The 12,977-nt window shown below is 47.7% G+C and overlaps 1 protein-coding gene across 1 annotated transcript in view; it reads left to right on the forward strand.

Moving 5' to 3' along the window:
* Window positions 1-12,977, forward strand: part of SLC26A4 (solute carrier family 26 member 4) — a 184,955-nt gene that overhangs the window by 10,803 nt on the left and 161,175 nt on the right. The window contains exon 4 of the mRNA XM_069629147.1: window positions 10,782-10,921. Coding sequence (XP_069485248.1) covers window positions 10,782-10,921 — 140 coding nt within the window. The remainder of the gene's footprint in view (window positions 1-10,781; window positions 10,922-12,977) is intronic.

The following is a 12,977-nucleotide window of genomic DNA, read 5'->3' on the forward strand; positions in this document are numbered from 1 at the left end:
AGGCTCAAGGGGGAGCTGGCAGCCCAAAGTTGAGGAGAAGACAGTAAACAAACAAGAGAGAATAAGAAAAAGTGTCCTGCAGTCAGTGGTAGAGAGTAAACACCGAAGCAGCGAACTTTGAGGAGCAGGGAACGCAATTAATACAAACAGATTTTAGGGTGTCTAATTGTCTTATTGTCTTATCTTGTTTGCATTTCAAAACGGTCTGAGTGAAGGCACAGTGCATGAGAAGCACACTGAGCTGCATAGTCATTATTACAGATAACAGGCCTCCCTTTTTAATCTAGTAGATCGGAGCACGGAAGCATGATTGGTTCCCACTGAGGCAGTAGCGGAAGCAGCTTTTAAATGTATTTGTGTTTAGTTTTTAAAATATTTACAAAAATGTCCCAATATACAATTTTTAAAAACATACACTTAATAGTTCAATAACAATAACCATTGTACACCAATTTACAGTTTAAAACGGACAGTTAAAAAGTTCAACTGTCAGCAGGCAGCTTTTGGTGCCAGGGAGGGCGGATGATAGGGCGCCAGAGGGAGTCTGGGAGGGCACGGGGCACCAGAGGGGAAGAGGCGGTGGCGCCGGCGCTTCCTGCCCCCCATGGCTCCACCACTGCACTTATGGCACACACAGAATAGTCGCTGGGCAAGCTGTATTCCTGTGAGAAAGCTACTACTGCAGTACATCACTATGAATGCTCATGGGAAGGAGTAGCAGCAGTGGACCGCCGTGTCTAGTACTTAAGGCACAAACAATGACACAGTACTCACACGACAATAGTCCGCATGGATCCAGCAGGAACAGGTGAGCGACTGCCTCCTGAAACAGAAACCAGTCCGCTGTGAACACATATGGTACAGCGGGCAACACGCAGCAACGTGGCGAAGGGGACAAGCTTGCCTGCTGGGGAACCCAGCTGCCAAACTCTGGGCAAAGGATTAACGTGAACACAACGGAGGAAAAACACGAAAAAACAAACCCACCCTCTCCCAGAGAAAAATCCTGGAAAAAAACCCAGAAAGGCTACATAACTAATTGTTCAAGACAGACAATAGGACTTCGCATTAATGTACAGACCACAACACAAGAAATGTGTGACAAAGCAAAAGACGGCTCTGCTTTTAGAAATCAGGAAAGCAGTGGAAACAGGGAGCAAGAGACAAGCAAGAGCACAGCGGACTGGAACTGTAATCTGTGCAGGGGAGGCAGCAGACTGGAAAGTAAAGACTGGGAAAAGACAGAAAGCCAAAACCATGAAAGGAAACTGCGGTGGAGAGAAAAGGACAGTAGGCAGAAAGCAAAATGGTGGCCTCTGAAGCCATACAGCAATTGGCTTAATATGTTGCTGTAAGGATGTATGTGTTGTCAGGTTGCTTTACTATGCAATGTGTGTATTTTGCAAGTAAACTCTCTAAGAGTGCATTATTGTAGTCCTGACATCCGCATCTCAAATATTTGTACCAAGAAAAGCTTGGGAGGTATGTGGTAAAATTGCACAGCAGGTTAAAATAAAATCCCATTTTCACTATTTAAATGTGTGATTCTGGACAAATAATTTAATCTCACTGTGATTTAACTGCAAACATTGGTTTGCTTGTAAGTTTTTCAGTTCACACTAGTAAAAAATGAAGACCAATTTACAATTATGCAGATTAAATGATTTTAGGAACAAAATGGTGCCCCTCCCCATGCTCTTCTTTTAGTGGCCCCTGAGGCCATCACCTAAAATTGCATTAGTGATTTGCCGGCCCTTCCTCAGCCCCATATCATTTGCCTTGATAGGTTGATATAAAGTTTCAACAGAGAGCGTATTATAGAGAACTGACTATGGCAGAACCAGCGTTCATGGTCCTTTGTTGCTGTCAGTTATTGGGGTGTATGGGGCCGTCCAGACAACCACCCACAGGAGAATGAGTATAACTCTTCGCTATGCCCTCGTACTCTATATTATGGACTCGTCTGTAGCGCACCTTCTGCCGTTTCTTGGAGCTCCCGCATCTGCAGGAGAGTGGGGCAGGGGACTAACACAGTAGCAGGGGAAGCAGGAGAAGTTTGCTTTGTTACAGCGTTGATGTGTGCAGATTTGAACATAGTTCTATGTCCCTTTGCCAACAAGAATTTTGTCGTCAAAAGGACAAAATTACTTTGAAAAAACAAATCGAATTTTTATATTTGGGGGGGTATCCCCCGCAATCCCCTCCTTCACTATGTTTTTATCCCATGCCCTACCGTACCCCATTTATCCCCGTACCCCTTGTATATTTTGATGAGATTTTTCAATGCAATATTTTCATTAAAAAACTCTTGTCGTCAAATCAACGTGATACCCGGAACAAATAGGGGTCTCTATGGGGTGTACATTTTAGATATGTTGTGAGCTGTCTGGAGCAGTGTTTAATGTATGCACACTCCATGTTGCTAATGTATATTTCTGTTTGGTTGTGCTGGTGTATCTTGGGTGGGCTAGTGTGGCACTTGGGGACATTTAGTGCGAACATGTCCCTTTTGGTGGTGCCCATTCTATTCCATAACCTGTGTTGTTTCAGTGGAGGAGCTTTGTCTGTGTTGAATATGTCGTCGATTTTTTTTTTTTTAAACTTTATTTTAAGGTTTTAACATAAGCATACAAAGAACCACCTGTGACAACAGGTTTACTTAACACAAAAAAAGGAAAAAAAAAAGCCAAACGTTACGTTCATAGCACACACAATACACATCGGATAATTGCAGATCACATGTTCATCGGGCTATTTGTTCTGTCGGAAAGTCCACTCTATGGGTACTCGTGTGAATAGTGGGACCTGGATCTTTATCTGGGTTGTGATTGCTGGGTCTGAGATTGGAAATGTGCAACATCGGTGGTAGTGAGTAAGTATCGAATATAAGGACCCCAAATGTCAGGTAGTCGCGCATGTAGGGGAAGGGTCCGTGTGAACTCAGTGTCCATGTCTTGACAGTAAAGGATATCTTACTTCCATGCGGCGAGCAAGGGAAGGGGGCCACGTCCCCAGGCCAGGGCTATCCTTCTACGGGCGAGTACTAGGAGCAGAGAGGCCAGCTTCCGCACCAGGGTTTGCAGGTGTCTTGTCACACCCAAGAGCGCGACTGTTGGGTCAGTGGCCAGCACCTCGCCCAATATGTCGCTCGTGTGTTGTAGAACTGAGGACCAGAATCGGGCTATACCTGGACAGTGCCATGCGCGGTGGACGAAGTCGGCGGAGGGGGTGCCACATCTTTCGCATTGGTCTGAGGCCTCGGGGTGGTGATGTCGTTTCTTTTGGGGAGTATAGTATGTTTGGTGCACGAAGTTAAAATGGGTCTGCTTGTAGCGAGTATTTAGAGCTACTTTTTGGGTTTGCCGGAGAATGTAAGTCCAGTCGTCTTCGGGTATCGTGGAATGAAAGGCCGTTTCCCATCTGCGCTTCGCCTTAGCGGCGGTCACAGTTGAGTCAGCGAGCAATGATTTGTAAATTATGGACACTAATCTTCCCTCTCCCTTGGCCTGGATCGCATTGTGCAGCAGGGTCCACGTTGGTGGTTGTTTAGGGAATGTTGGGAAGCGGGCCTGCAGGGTATGACACAATCTGAAGTAAAGGAAAATGTCGAGTGAAGTGGGCCGCCCCTCTCCCTGAGCAGTTGTGGGGTAATGAACACGCCGTCTGGGAACAGGTCCCCCATAGAGTTTATGTTGGTTTTATTTAGCCAGATCAGAAAAACTTTTTCGTTGGTTAGGGGAATGCCGGGAATAAACTTGACAGGTAGTAGCGGGGAGTATCTTATCTGTATTCCGTGATTACGGGCGTTTTTCCTCCAGATGGCGTATGAGGATAGGACTGTATTCAGCGTGCCATATGGGACCGGGAGATTGCTGAAGATAACAGCTGTTAAGAAGTCTGGGGAGGCCAGGGCGCGCTCAACCTGCACATGTGGACGGACATACTCAGAGGCATACCAATGGCTAAGAAATTGAGCCTGAGCGGCCCAGTAGTACTTTTCAATGTCCGGAAGTGCAAGGCCACCGTGTGACACCGGTAACGTCAGTGTTGTGTAGGCGACTCTCGCCGGTTTGCCCGCCCAGATTAGTTCCAAAATGAGACTTCTAATTTTCTGCAGGAATGAGCGTGGGAGTATTAGGGGTATATTCGTGAACAGATAGAGAAGTTTGGGGAGAATCATCATTTTAGTCAGTGAAACCCTCCCCCATAGTGTTAGGGGAAGCGACTTCCATCTCTGGACACGCTCACGGAGGGATTGGAGTACTTGGCCATAGTTATCTTTAAATATATCGTCATGATTAAGTGACATGAGAATGCCGAGATAGCGAACCCCAGTGCTTTCCCACTTAAATCTGTGGTCGTCTCAGAACTGAGGGGTGGCTGTTGTTAGCGGGAATATTACTGATTTGGAATGATTTATTTTGAGACCAGAGATGCCGCTAAATCGGATCACCTCGCGCATGACCAGATTGAGATTTGTTTGGGGATCTTTGATGAACAGCATTACGTCATCCACGTAGAGGGAGACGATCAGTCTGTGTGGGCCCAGGGTGAGGCCACTATCGATTCGGTGCGTTCTTAGCTTGGAGGCAAGTGGTTCCATAATTAAGGCAAATATGAGGGCTGACAGGGGGCATCCCTGCCTAGTTCCCCGTTCCAATTTAACTCCGGGAGATCTGGTAGAGCCGAGGGTGATGTAGGAGCGGGGGTCATTGTATAGTAATGAGACCATCCTGATAAAGGTTTTCCCCAGACCCATTTGTGTGAGTGTTGCGAAGAGATATGGACATTCGACGGAGTCGAATGCCTTTTCGGCATCTAATAATACTGCGATGGCCTGCTGTGATGGGTCGAGTGCAGCGATGACTCCAAACAGTCGGCGAATGCCATATGTCGTACTGCGTCTGGGAATAAAGCCGGTTTGGTCACCCACGACCAGTGCGGGCATGAGGGGAAGGAGACGGTTTGCTAGGATCTTGGCTAGAATCTTGTTGTCGAGGTTGATCAATGAGATTGGCCTATAGGAGGCACAGTCGTCTCGGGGTTTGCCGGGTTTGTGAATGAGAGTGACATTGGCTTCGCGGAGGGTGGGCGGTAGAATACCTTGCTCTAAGGCTTCTTCGTATACTTGAAGGAGTAGTGGGGCTAGCGTGAGTGAGTGAGCTTTATAGAATTCGCTGGTGAGACCGTCGGGGCAAGGTGCTTTAGTGTTTGGGAGAGATTTTATTGCCTCAGTGATTTCCCCCTGTGTGATGGGCTCGTTCAAAGGTTCGCGAAGGTCATGGATAACCCAGTATAGTTCAGTATCATTAAGGTAGTTCCGGAGCTCCTCCGGGTTACTAGTGATTTGGGAGCTGTACAGGTCTTGGTAAAATTTATTAAATGTGTTCACAATGTCTTCTTCAGTGTATGTTAGGTTCCCGTTTGTGTCTCGGATGCATTCCACCTGGGGGGGGTGTCTGATCAAGTCTCAAAAGGCGGGCCAGGAGCGCCCTGGGTTTCTGCCCCTCGCCTACTGTCTGATCTTATGTCTACGGCCCAAGAATTTCATTTCACGTTCGGCTGCTGTTTGGAATTTTACTAATTCCATCTTTAGGTCGGCCCGGGTCTGTGCGTCTGGGGATGTTGTTTGCTTATTTTTCCGGTCTTTCAGACATCGTTCACTATCTGTTAACTCTCGCCTGATCAGCTTCAGGATGCCATTTTCTTTAGCCATGCATACGCCCCTCACGTAGCATTTTAATGTTTCCCATAGCATGCCGGGTGTGTCGACTGAGCCTTGGTTCGTCTCGAGGAAGGTGGTGATGTCCTGCCGGAGTTCATCTGCGAAGATAGGGTCTAAAAGCGCACCCGATTTGAATCTCCAATTCACGGGGGGTTTCGGGATTTCGGATAGCGTAAATTCGAGTGTGACCATGGAGTGGTCGGATAGGGATCGTGATAGAATTTGGCAGGGGCCCCAGCTGAACGGACTCCGGGACGATACCAGTAGATAGTCAATGCGGGAGCTGGTGTTATGGACTGCTGAGTGAAAGGTGTAGTCCTGGGAGTTTGGATGGGAGTGTCTCCAAATGTCGGATAACTCAAAGGCCTGGCAGATCTCTGTAACTTGGCGACTGGCCTTGGAGATTCTATTACTCGGACCATGCGATTTGTCGATATGGGGGTTTAGGGGGGTGTTGAGATCTGCTCCCCAGATGATCCAATTGAAGTTATTCGGTCCGTCGACATTGGGGGCATAGGTGTTCACCAGAACTATTTCTTTCCCCGCAAGTAGATCCCTTACCAGCAGGAACCTGCCCTCTTCATCCTTCCTAAAACCGATCAGACTGAAACTGGCCTTCTTGTCGATCAGTATTGCAACGCCCCTCGCATACGAGGAATACGAAGAGAAGTATCTATGCCAACCCCATGAGCAGGCCCAGTGCTGCTCTGCCGATGGTGTAAGGTGGGTCTCCTGCAGCATAGCGATAGTGATCTTGTGTCTCCGTAAGTATTGAAGAACTTTCCTGAGTTTGGAGGATCGTTTGCCACCTCTGATGTTCCAGTTAGCGGTTTTAATTAGACCCATCTTGTGACGACAAAAGGGAGGGAGCAGATGCCACCTCTGTCATGCAGATCCGGAAGTACTTGAAGGTGCGGAGGGGCCTGTCGCTCATTGCAGGCTCCGGGTTGATGATCTGTGGTTGTTGTGTGCTTGAACGCAATTGGTTGGACGAGAACAATTTGGTAACTTTTGGATCCCTCCCTTGTGCGGGAAACCCCCAACAGGCGCACGGTATACCCACCCTCCCGTGCACGGGCAACTCCCAACTGGCCCGTGGTGAACAGTCCCTGGTAAACCAAACAGTTAGCATTGCTGTGCTAGGGGTGCTAGTGGCCCTCCAAGAGGAGGCTGGCTCCCAGTCGCATTGCGAGTTTGTTCCATGGTGGTGATGTTGTTGCCTTTATGATAACAAGATATTTCCTATCTGTGACAGCTGCGGGGTGGGTCTTTATGGCGGCTCTCTTCTAGGTCTGTTTCCTCTTTGGGGGTTTGCATAGTTCGGAGAGGATCTGCAGCCATTGCGGTCTAGGTATTCATTGATCTCCTCAGGCGTGTTGAAGAACTGAGTTTTGCCTCCGTATTGTATACAGAGTTTCGCAGGAAAAAGCATGGAATACTGGATTTGGTTCTCTTGCAATCTACGTTTCACTGCTGTGAATGAACGCCTTTGCGCCTGAACTGCTTGGGAGAAATCCGGGAAGAATGGAATCTTGTCTCCGTCATGTTGAAGCACCCCCTTGTCCCTGGCGGCTCTCAGAATGGCGTCACGATCCCTGTAATTGAGCAGTTTTGCTATGGTGGGTCGAGGATTTGCTCCTGGAACGGGTCTTGTATTGGGAACTCTATGGGCCCGCTCAACCACGAAGAGCTTCGATAGGATCTCTGTCCCGAACAGGTCCGTGCAGATCTTCTCTATGTATTCTTCCATTCTTTGGGTAGGCTGATGTTCCCTAATGCCGACAATCCTTAGGTTATTTCGCCGGGAGCGTCCTTCAAGATCTTCGTTCTTGGCACTCACCGCCTTCACTTGCGCTTCCAATAAGGATACTCTGGTAGTTAAGGTCGATGTACCGTCATCAAGGTCGGAGACCCTCTCTTCAACGGTATCTAGTCTGTCGGCGTGCTTGTCTAGTCTATGCTGGAGTTGGTCGACTTTGGAAGAAAGGGAGTCTAGTTTGCTCCCTAGGCCTCCTATTCCAGCCTTGAGATCCAGCAGGATTTCCCTAATATCAAGTTCTTGTGGCTCTCCGACTTCATGGGGCTGTTCTTGATCGGGTGATTGTGGTCTGCTGGTTGGGGCGGTTGTTTTGGCGGAGACGCAGCCTTCAAAGTTTAATTTCCTCTGTGACCTATCATTTTTCCCCATCCTTGAGGTGAATATGGATGGCGGGATGCCAGGAGGGGGACGTGCGATGCGCCTGAAGGGTTCAGCTGTATGCACGCCGAGTGTACTGGTCGCTAGAAGGCTGGGGGGGCCTCTGGCCTGCGGTGCGGTCCTCGGGTCGCAGATTCGTTTTTGCACTGTTGCCTCAGGCTGGGGTAGAGAGGCAGTGAACGCCCGTGAATTCAGAGTAGATGTGTCGATTAGATTATGCTTAGGCCGTCGTTAGATAGCGCTCTGTTCTGGGCTTCTGGGCTCTGTTCTGGGCTAGGCTGCAGTTCGGTGCTGGGGGTGCGGCTGTACCAAATGTCTGATTTGGACTTCCGATATTAGGCGCGAGATCTTAGATGTCTTGGGCCTGGTGAGATGACTACTTGCAGGTCCCACGCTTTATAGATGTAACATCACGGATCTCTGCCGCGTTCCCCAGTCCCCCCTCAGCCCCAGGGCCCGTGGGGCCTCGGAAATCGCCAGCCGATGGTCATGGGGGCTCCGGATGCCAGACAGGCCTGTCGCGGGCTCTCGCGGCCGCAGCGGGGGTGCAGGGCGCTCGTACATGGCTTTCCGCTGCACTTCCTCTGCGCTCTCCGCTGCGTTGACCACGCCGCCAGCGAAGCCCGCCGGCTCCCCTGACACTCGTCGGTCGCGGCCGCTCTCCCGCCGGCCCTCTCCGATCTACTGGGAGCTCCGGTGGCGTGTGATGGATGGTTTGGCTGTCCTCGACGAGCGCCGCGGGGACACGATCATCCGCTCCACCCCGCGGTGCGGGGGTTCCGACGAGGCGTGTGCCGCGGCTCGTGTGGGCGTGGGCGGATCAGGTTTTCCGTGCGTATCAGTACGCTGCGGCCCCAGCGAGGCCGCGTTCACTGGGCAGCCAAAGGGAGGAGGGGGGTGGAGGCCTCACAATCCGTCGCCCACGGGCAAAACCACGGCGGTCAGAGGAAATAAAGGCAGGAGCTTAAGTAGGAGCGTCACAGCTGTCGATAACTGAGGATTGAAAACTGTGTAGATGCCACGGAACACACAATTCTTCAGGATCTTTTAGGGAGCTCCACGGAGCTCACAGGGAGGCCGCCATCTTGGACGGCTCTCTAGCGCCCACTAATATGTCGTCGACGAATGAGGGAGGTAGAGTGATTTTGAGTGGTTGTTGTTACAATAACTTTCTCCAATTAGTTCCCAATTAGATTGCTTGGACACACTGTGCAAGAGTGGACATTTAGGGCATTCAGAGGGACCTTTAGGCAGCAACAGTACACAGACGGACCGAATAACTTTATTTTTTTACTGGTGACTCACCACGGAGACAAGAAGCAACTCAAATGAGAGAGAAGAACTAGAGGAGAGGAATTTACCAGGAGGCCAGAGGGGCGATAGACCAGAGTAGCCAATGGCCATAGGGGCATAGACCAGAGGAGAGTGACTCACCAGGGAGCCAAAGGCCAGAGGGGTGATAGACCAGATTAGCCAATGGTCATAGGGGCATAGGCCAGAGGAGAGTGACTCACCAGGAAGCCAAAGGCCAGCGGGGCCACAGACCAAAGTAGCCAATGACCATAGGGGCATAGTCCAGAGAAGAGTGACTCACCAGGGAGCCAAAGGCCAGAGGGGCGATAGAACAGAGTAGCCAATGACCATAGGGGCATAGTCCAAACGAGAGTGACTCACCAGGGAGCCAAAGGCCAGAGGGGCGATAGACCAGAGTAGCCAATGACCATAGGGGCATAGGCCAGAGGAGAGTGACTCACCAGTAGCCAATGACCATAGGGGCATAGGCCAGAGGAGAGTGACTCACCAGGAAGCCAAAGGCCAGTGGGGCGATAGACCAAAGTGGCCAATGACCATAGGGGCATAGTCCAGAGAAGAGTGACTCACCAGGGAGCCAAAGGCCAGAGGGGAGATAGACCAGAGTAGCCAATGACCATAGGGGCATAGTCCAAACGAGAGTGACTCACCAGGGAGCCAAAGGCCAGAGGGGGGATAGACCAGAGTAGCCAATGACCATAGGGGCATAGGCCAGAGGAAAGTGACTCACCAGGGAGCCAAAGAATAAAAGGCCTTTGGAGGAGGGGAACATCTCACAAAGGGGAACGGGATTACCAGATGATATTGTGGCATGAGGGACCACCTGCCCCACTTCTGAGCTTTGCTTTTACGTTAGTTTTACTTCAGTCTATTTTATTCAGATTGAAGTGACTGCAAAAAAATGAATGCTGGCAATTTAAAAGTGTAATGAGTACGGGCATTGGCTTGCCCAAAGAATGGAATTACCAGTGTGCTCAATTACTGTTATAAATATAATTAATAAATAAATAACAACGCAATTATGTCAAATGTACATAAACGCTTTACCTGTCATAGCTGGACTGACTGCTTGTACTATGCATACAGAAAATGGTAATGTTTACCTATTTAGACTTTTTAGCAATGGTTAGAGCCCTATTCAGTGCTAATGTAATGCCAATCACAGCATGTTTAAGCTATATATGTAATTGTGTATTTGAGTGTTAAGGACTCAAAGACTACACTAATAAACAAACAGTGTTAGGACACAGTTGGATGAATGATTTCTGTTTATTAATATATTCTTGGGGATGGATCTTGTCTGTTCCAGGCACTGTCTAGTCAAGCCCAACTTCAACAAGAGCCAATGAAGATTAGAAACCTGAGGTCAGGCCCCAACCCGCCCCTCCTCCTCCCACCACCCCACGCCCTCCTTTCTGGATGCAGCCAGAGTACATCTAGTTCTTTTACACTTCCACCACTGCTGTCATGTCCTCCCAGGTTCACCTAAGGTTCTGAAGGGCAGCATGGAAGGATAACTCTGATAATAATCTTTTCTTTGCTTGACAGCTGTACGTCCAGAAAGGCATTAAAAGTCACCAAGTCATTCTTTCCGGTTCTGGAATGGCTGCCAAAATATAAGTTCAAGGAATGGATCCTGAACGATACCATCTCTGGTGTCAGCACAGGACTCGTGGCCACTCTACAAGGTACCGTTTTACAGTACTATGTGTTTGAATATGGTTAAAGTGTTAAATACTGACTTGACTACAACCAAATCCTTCATGAAAGAAAACAGCACCACATACTAAATGTCTACAATTCAACACGTGTTGCACCGTATGCTGACTAACTGTTACTTGTAAATCTGTCTATAGAAGTCCTCCTTAGTCAAAATAACGTTTAGCCATATTAGAACTGTCATGCCAGACTTTAGGACATTTTATGCATGCTTTCATCATGAAGAAAAGTGTTTAAAAAGTTGTTTTCTGCAAAGGGCTTTCCATAGATGCAAAAAAAGTACTCTGTCGGAAACATTTCAAGATATTTGGTATGCATAAAAACCTTACACAAAAAAGCAATTGACAAAATCAGATTGGACAATTATGTGATGATCAATTTTGAGTTTAAGGAAATCTACTTGTGTATCTCTTGTGTTTCACCCTCCTGAAAGGATACCCTGACACTCATAAATACATCTTTTCTACCCGTGCCCCTCCACTGACAGCAGCAAGAACATTCAGAAAACAGACACACACCTACACACATATGCAGATGCATGCATACACACATACACAACAATCAACACACTTTTTTTCTGGGTTTATATAGTAAATGCAGAAATTCCATAATACAAATGCCAGAGACAACCATCAATGTTTGCAACACTGTGCACGCTTTAGGTGTGTGCACAAAACTGGACTACTCAGTTCATTAGACAATACATTGGGCCTCATTACGAGTTGGGTGGTATTCCGGTGGCAAATCCGCCGGATACCGCCCAATGGAATTACCGATATCGCCACTTGGTCTGGCAGATTTACTGCTGGATTACATGTGTCGGTGGCAGTATTAGTCCCTATTAATTTGGAGTCCATTGGGGATTTCGGCTGATCTACCGCCAGCAAAATTACCGCTGGCGAAATTACTGCTGGCAGAATTACTGCTGCAGTAATCCTGCCGATTTTGCTTACTTTTCGACAGAAAGTGGGAGGATTTACCTCCAGTATGATGCTGGAGGTAAATCCCTCACTCCAGGGCCAAACGTGTAGTATGGCGAAGCGGGAAAATGGGCAGTAATTCCGTTACCTCCACTTGCCCCTGCGCGGTTATGCTCATAATGAGGCCCATTGAGTCTAGTTTATTTTTTTACCAATATGTGAAAAGAAAATAATTACAGAAATTAAAAAAGAAAACCTCAATGGACCCATTATAGACATTTATAGTACAATAAACATAATATTCTAACAGATTAATTAGTAGAACAAACAAGCCAACTCATGCAAAAACGTCTTGTCAAGTAATAAATAGTATGGCAATTTAAAACATGTTGTGGTTCAAAAATGATGACGATCTATAATGACATTAGATTGCTTTAAATAATGATGTGAATAAATAACATTGGAAAAGTCCAACATTCAAACAAAAGGTCCTTCATATGAGACTCTACATGTTGCGGGCAGACGACCTTCTTCAGGAGAGGACCCCAAAATCATTAAAGTAAATGACAAATGCCTAAATATTTATACATAATGAGGTAGAAAGCATTGATGGAGATTAAACAAAGAAAGACACCTGGAAACAAGTGTTTTCATACTGCACCTCCCATGAGTAGAAATATTGGTTCCGGACGCCCACGCTGTCATTAACTGCTTATATTTTCTACTAAATGCAGTCGCCTAATCCATTTTTAAAGGCCCTTTCACCCCACTCGACATCCTTTCGGCCCCACTGCCTCATAGTGTACAGGCTCCTGAGCATGAACCTCTATGTATGTATGTGTAACATTTTTCTGTAAGTGTCTCTAAACATTGAAAGACTTCCACAATAGAAGAATTTGCAATAGCAAAGTTATAGATTACTGGCTTATGTGTCTACAAATGTACACAACCAAGTAATAAGGCTCACCATAGTCTTACATGATTCCATAAGGTGACAGCTGTTACCAGCTGCTGTGGGTTGTTTGTGTAGTGGAGGCAGAGGGCAAACTATTCCAAACAAGTCGGAAAACAGCAATCTCTGTAATAACACAAATAGCCATATGAC

This window comes from Ambystoma mexicanum, chromosome 12, assembly GCF_040938575.1.
Source record: "Ambystoma mexicanum isolate Mex_15411 chromosome 12, UKY_AmexF1_1, whole genome shotgun sequence".
NCBI lineage: Eukaryota > Metazoa > Chordata > Amphibia > Caudata > Ambystomatidae > Ambystoma > Ambystoma mexicanum.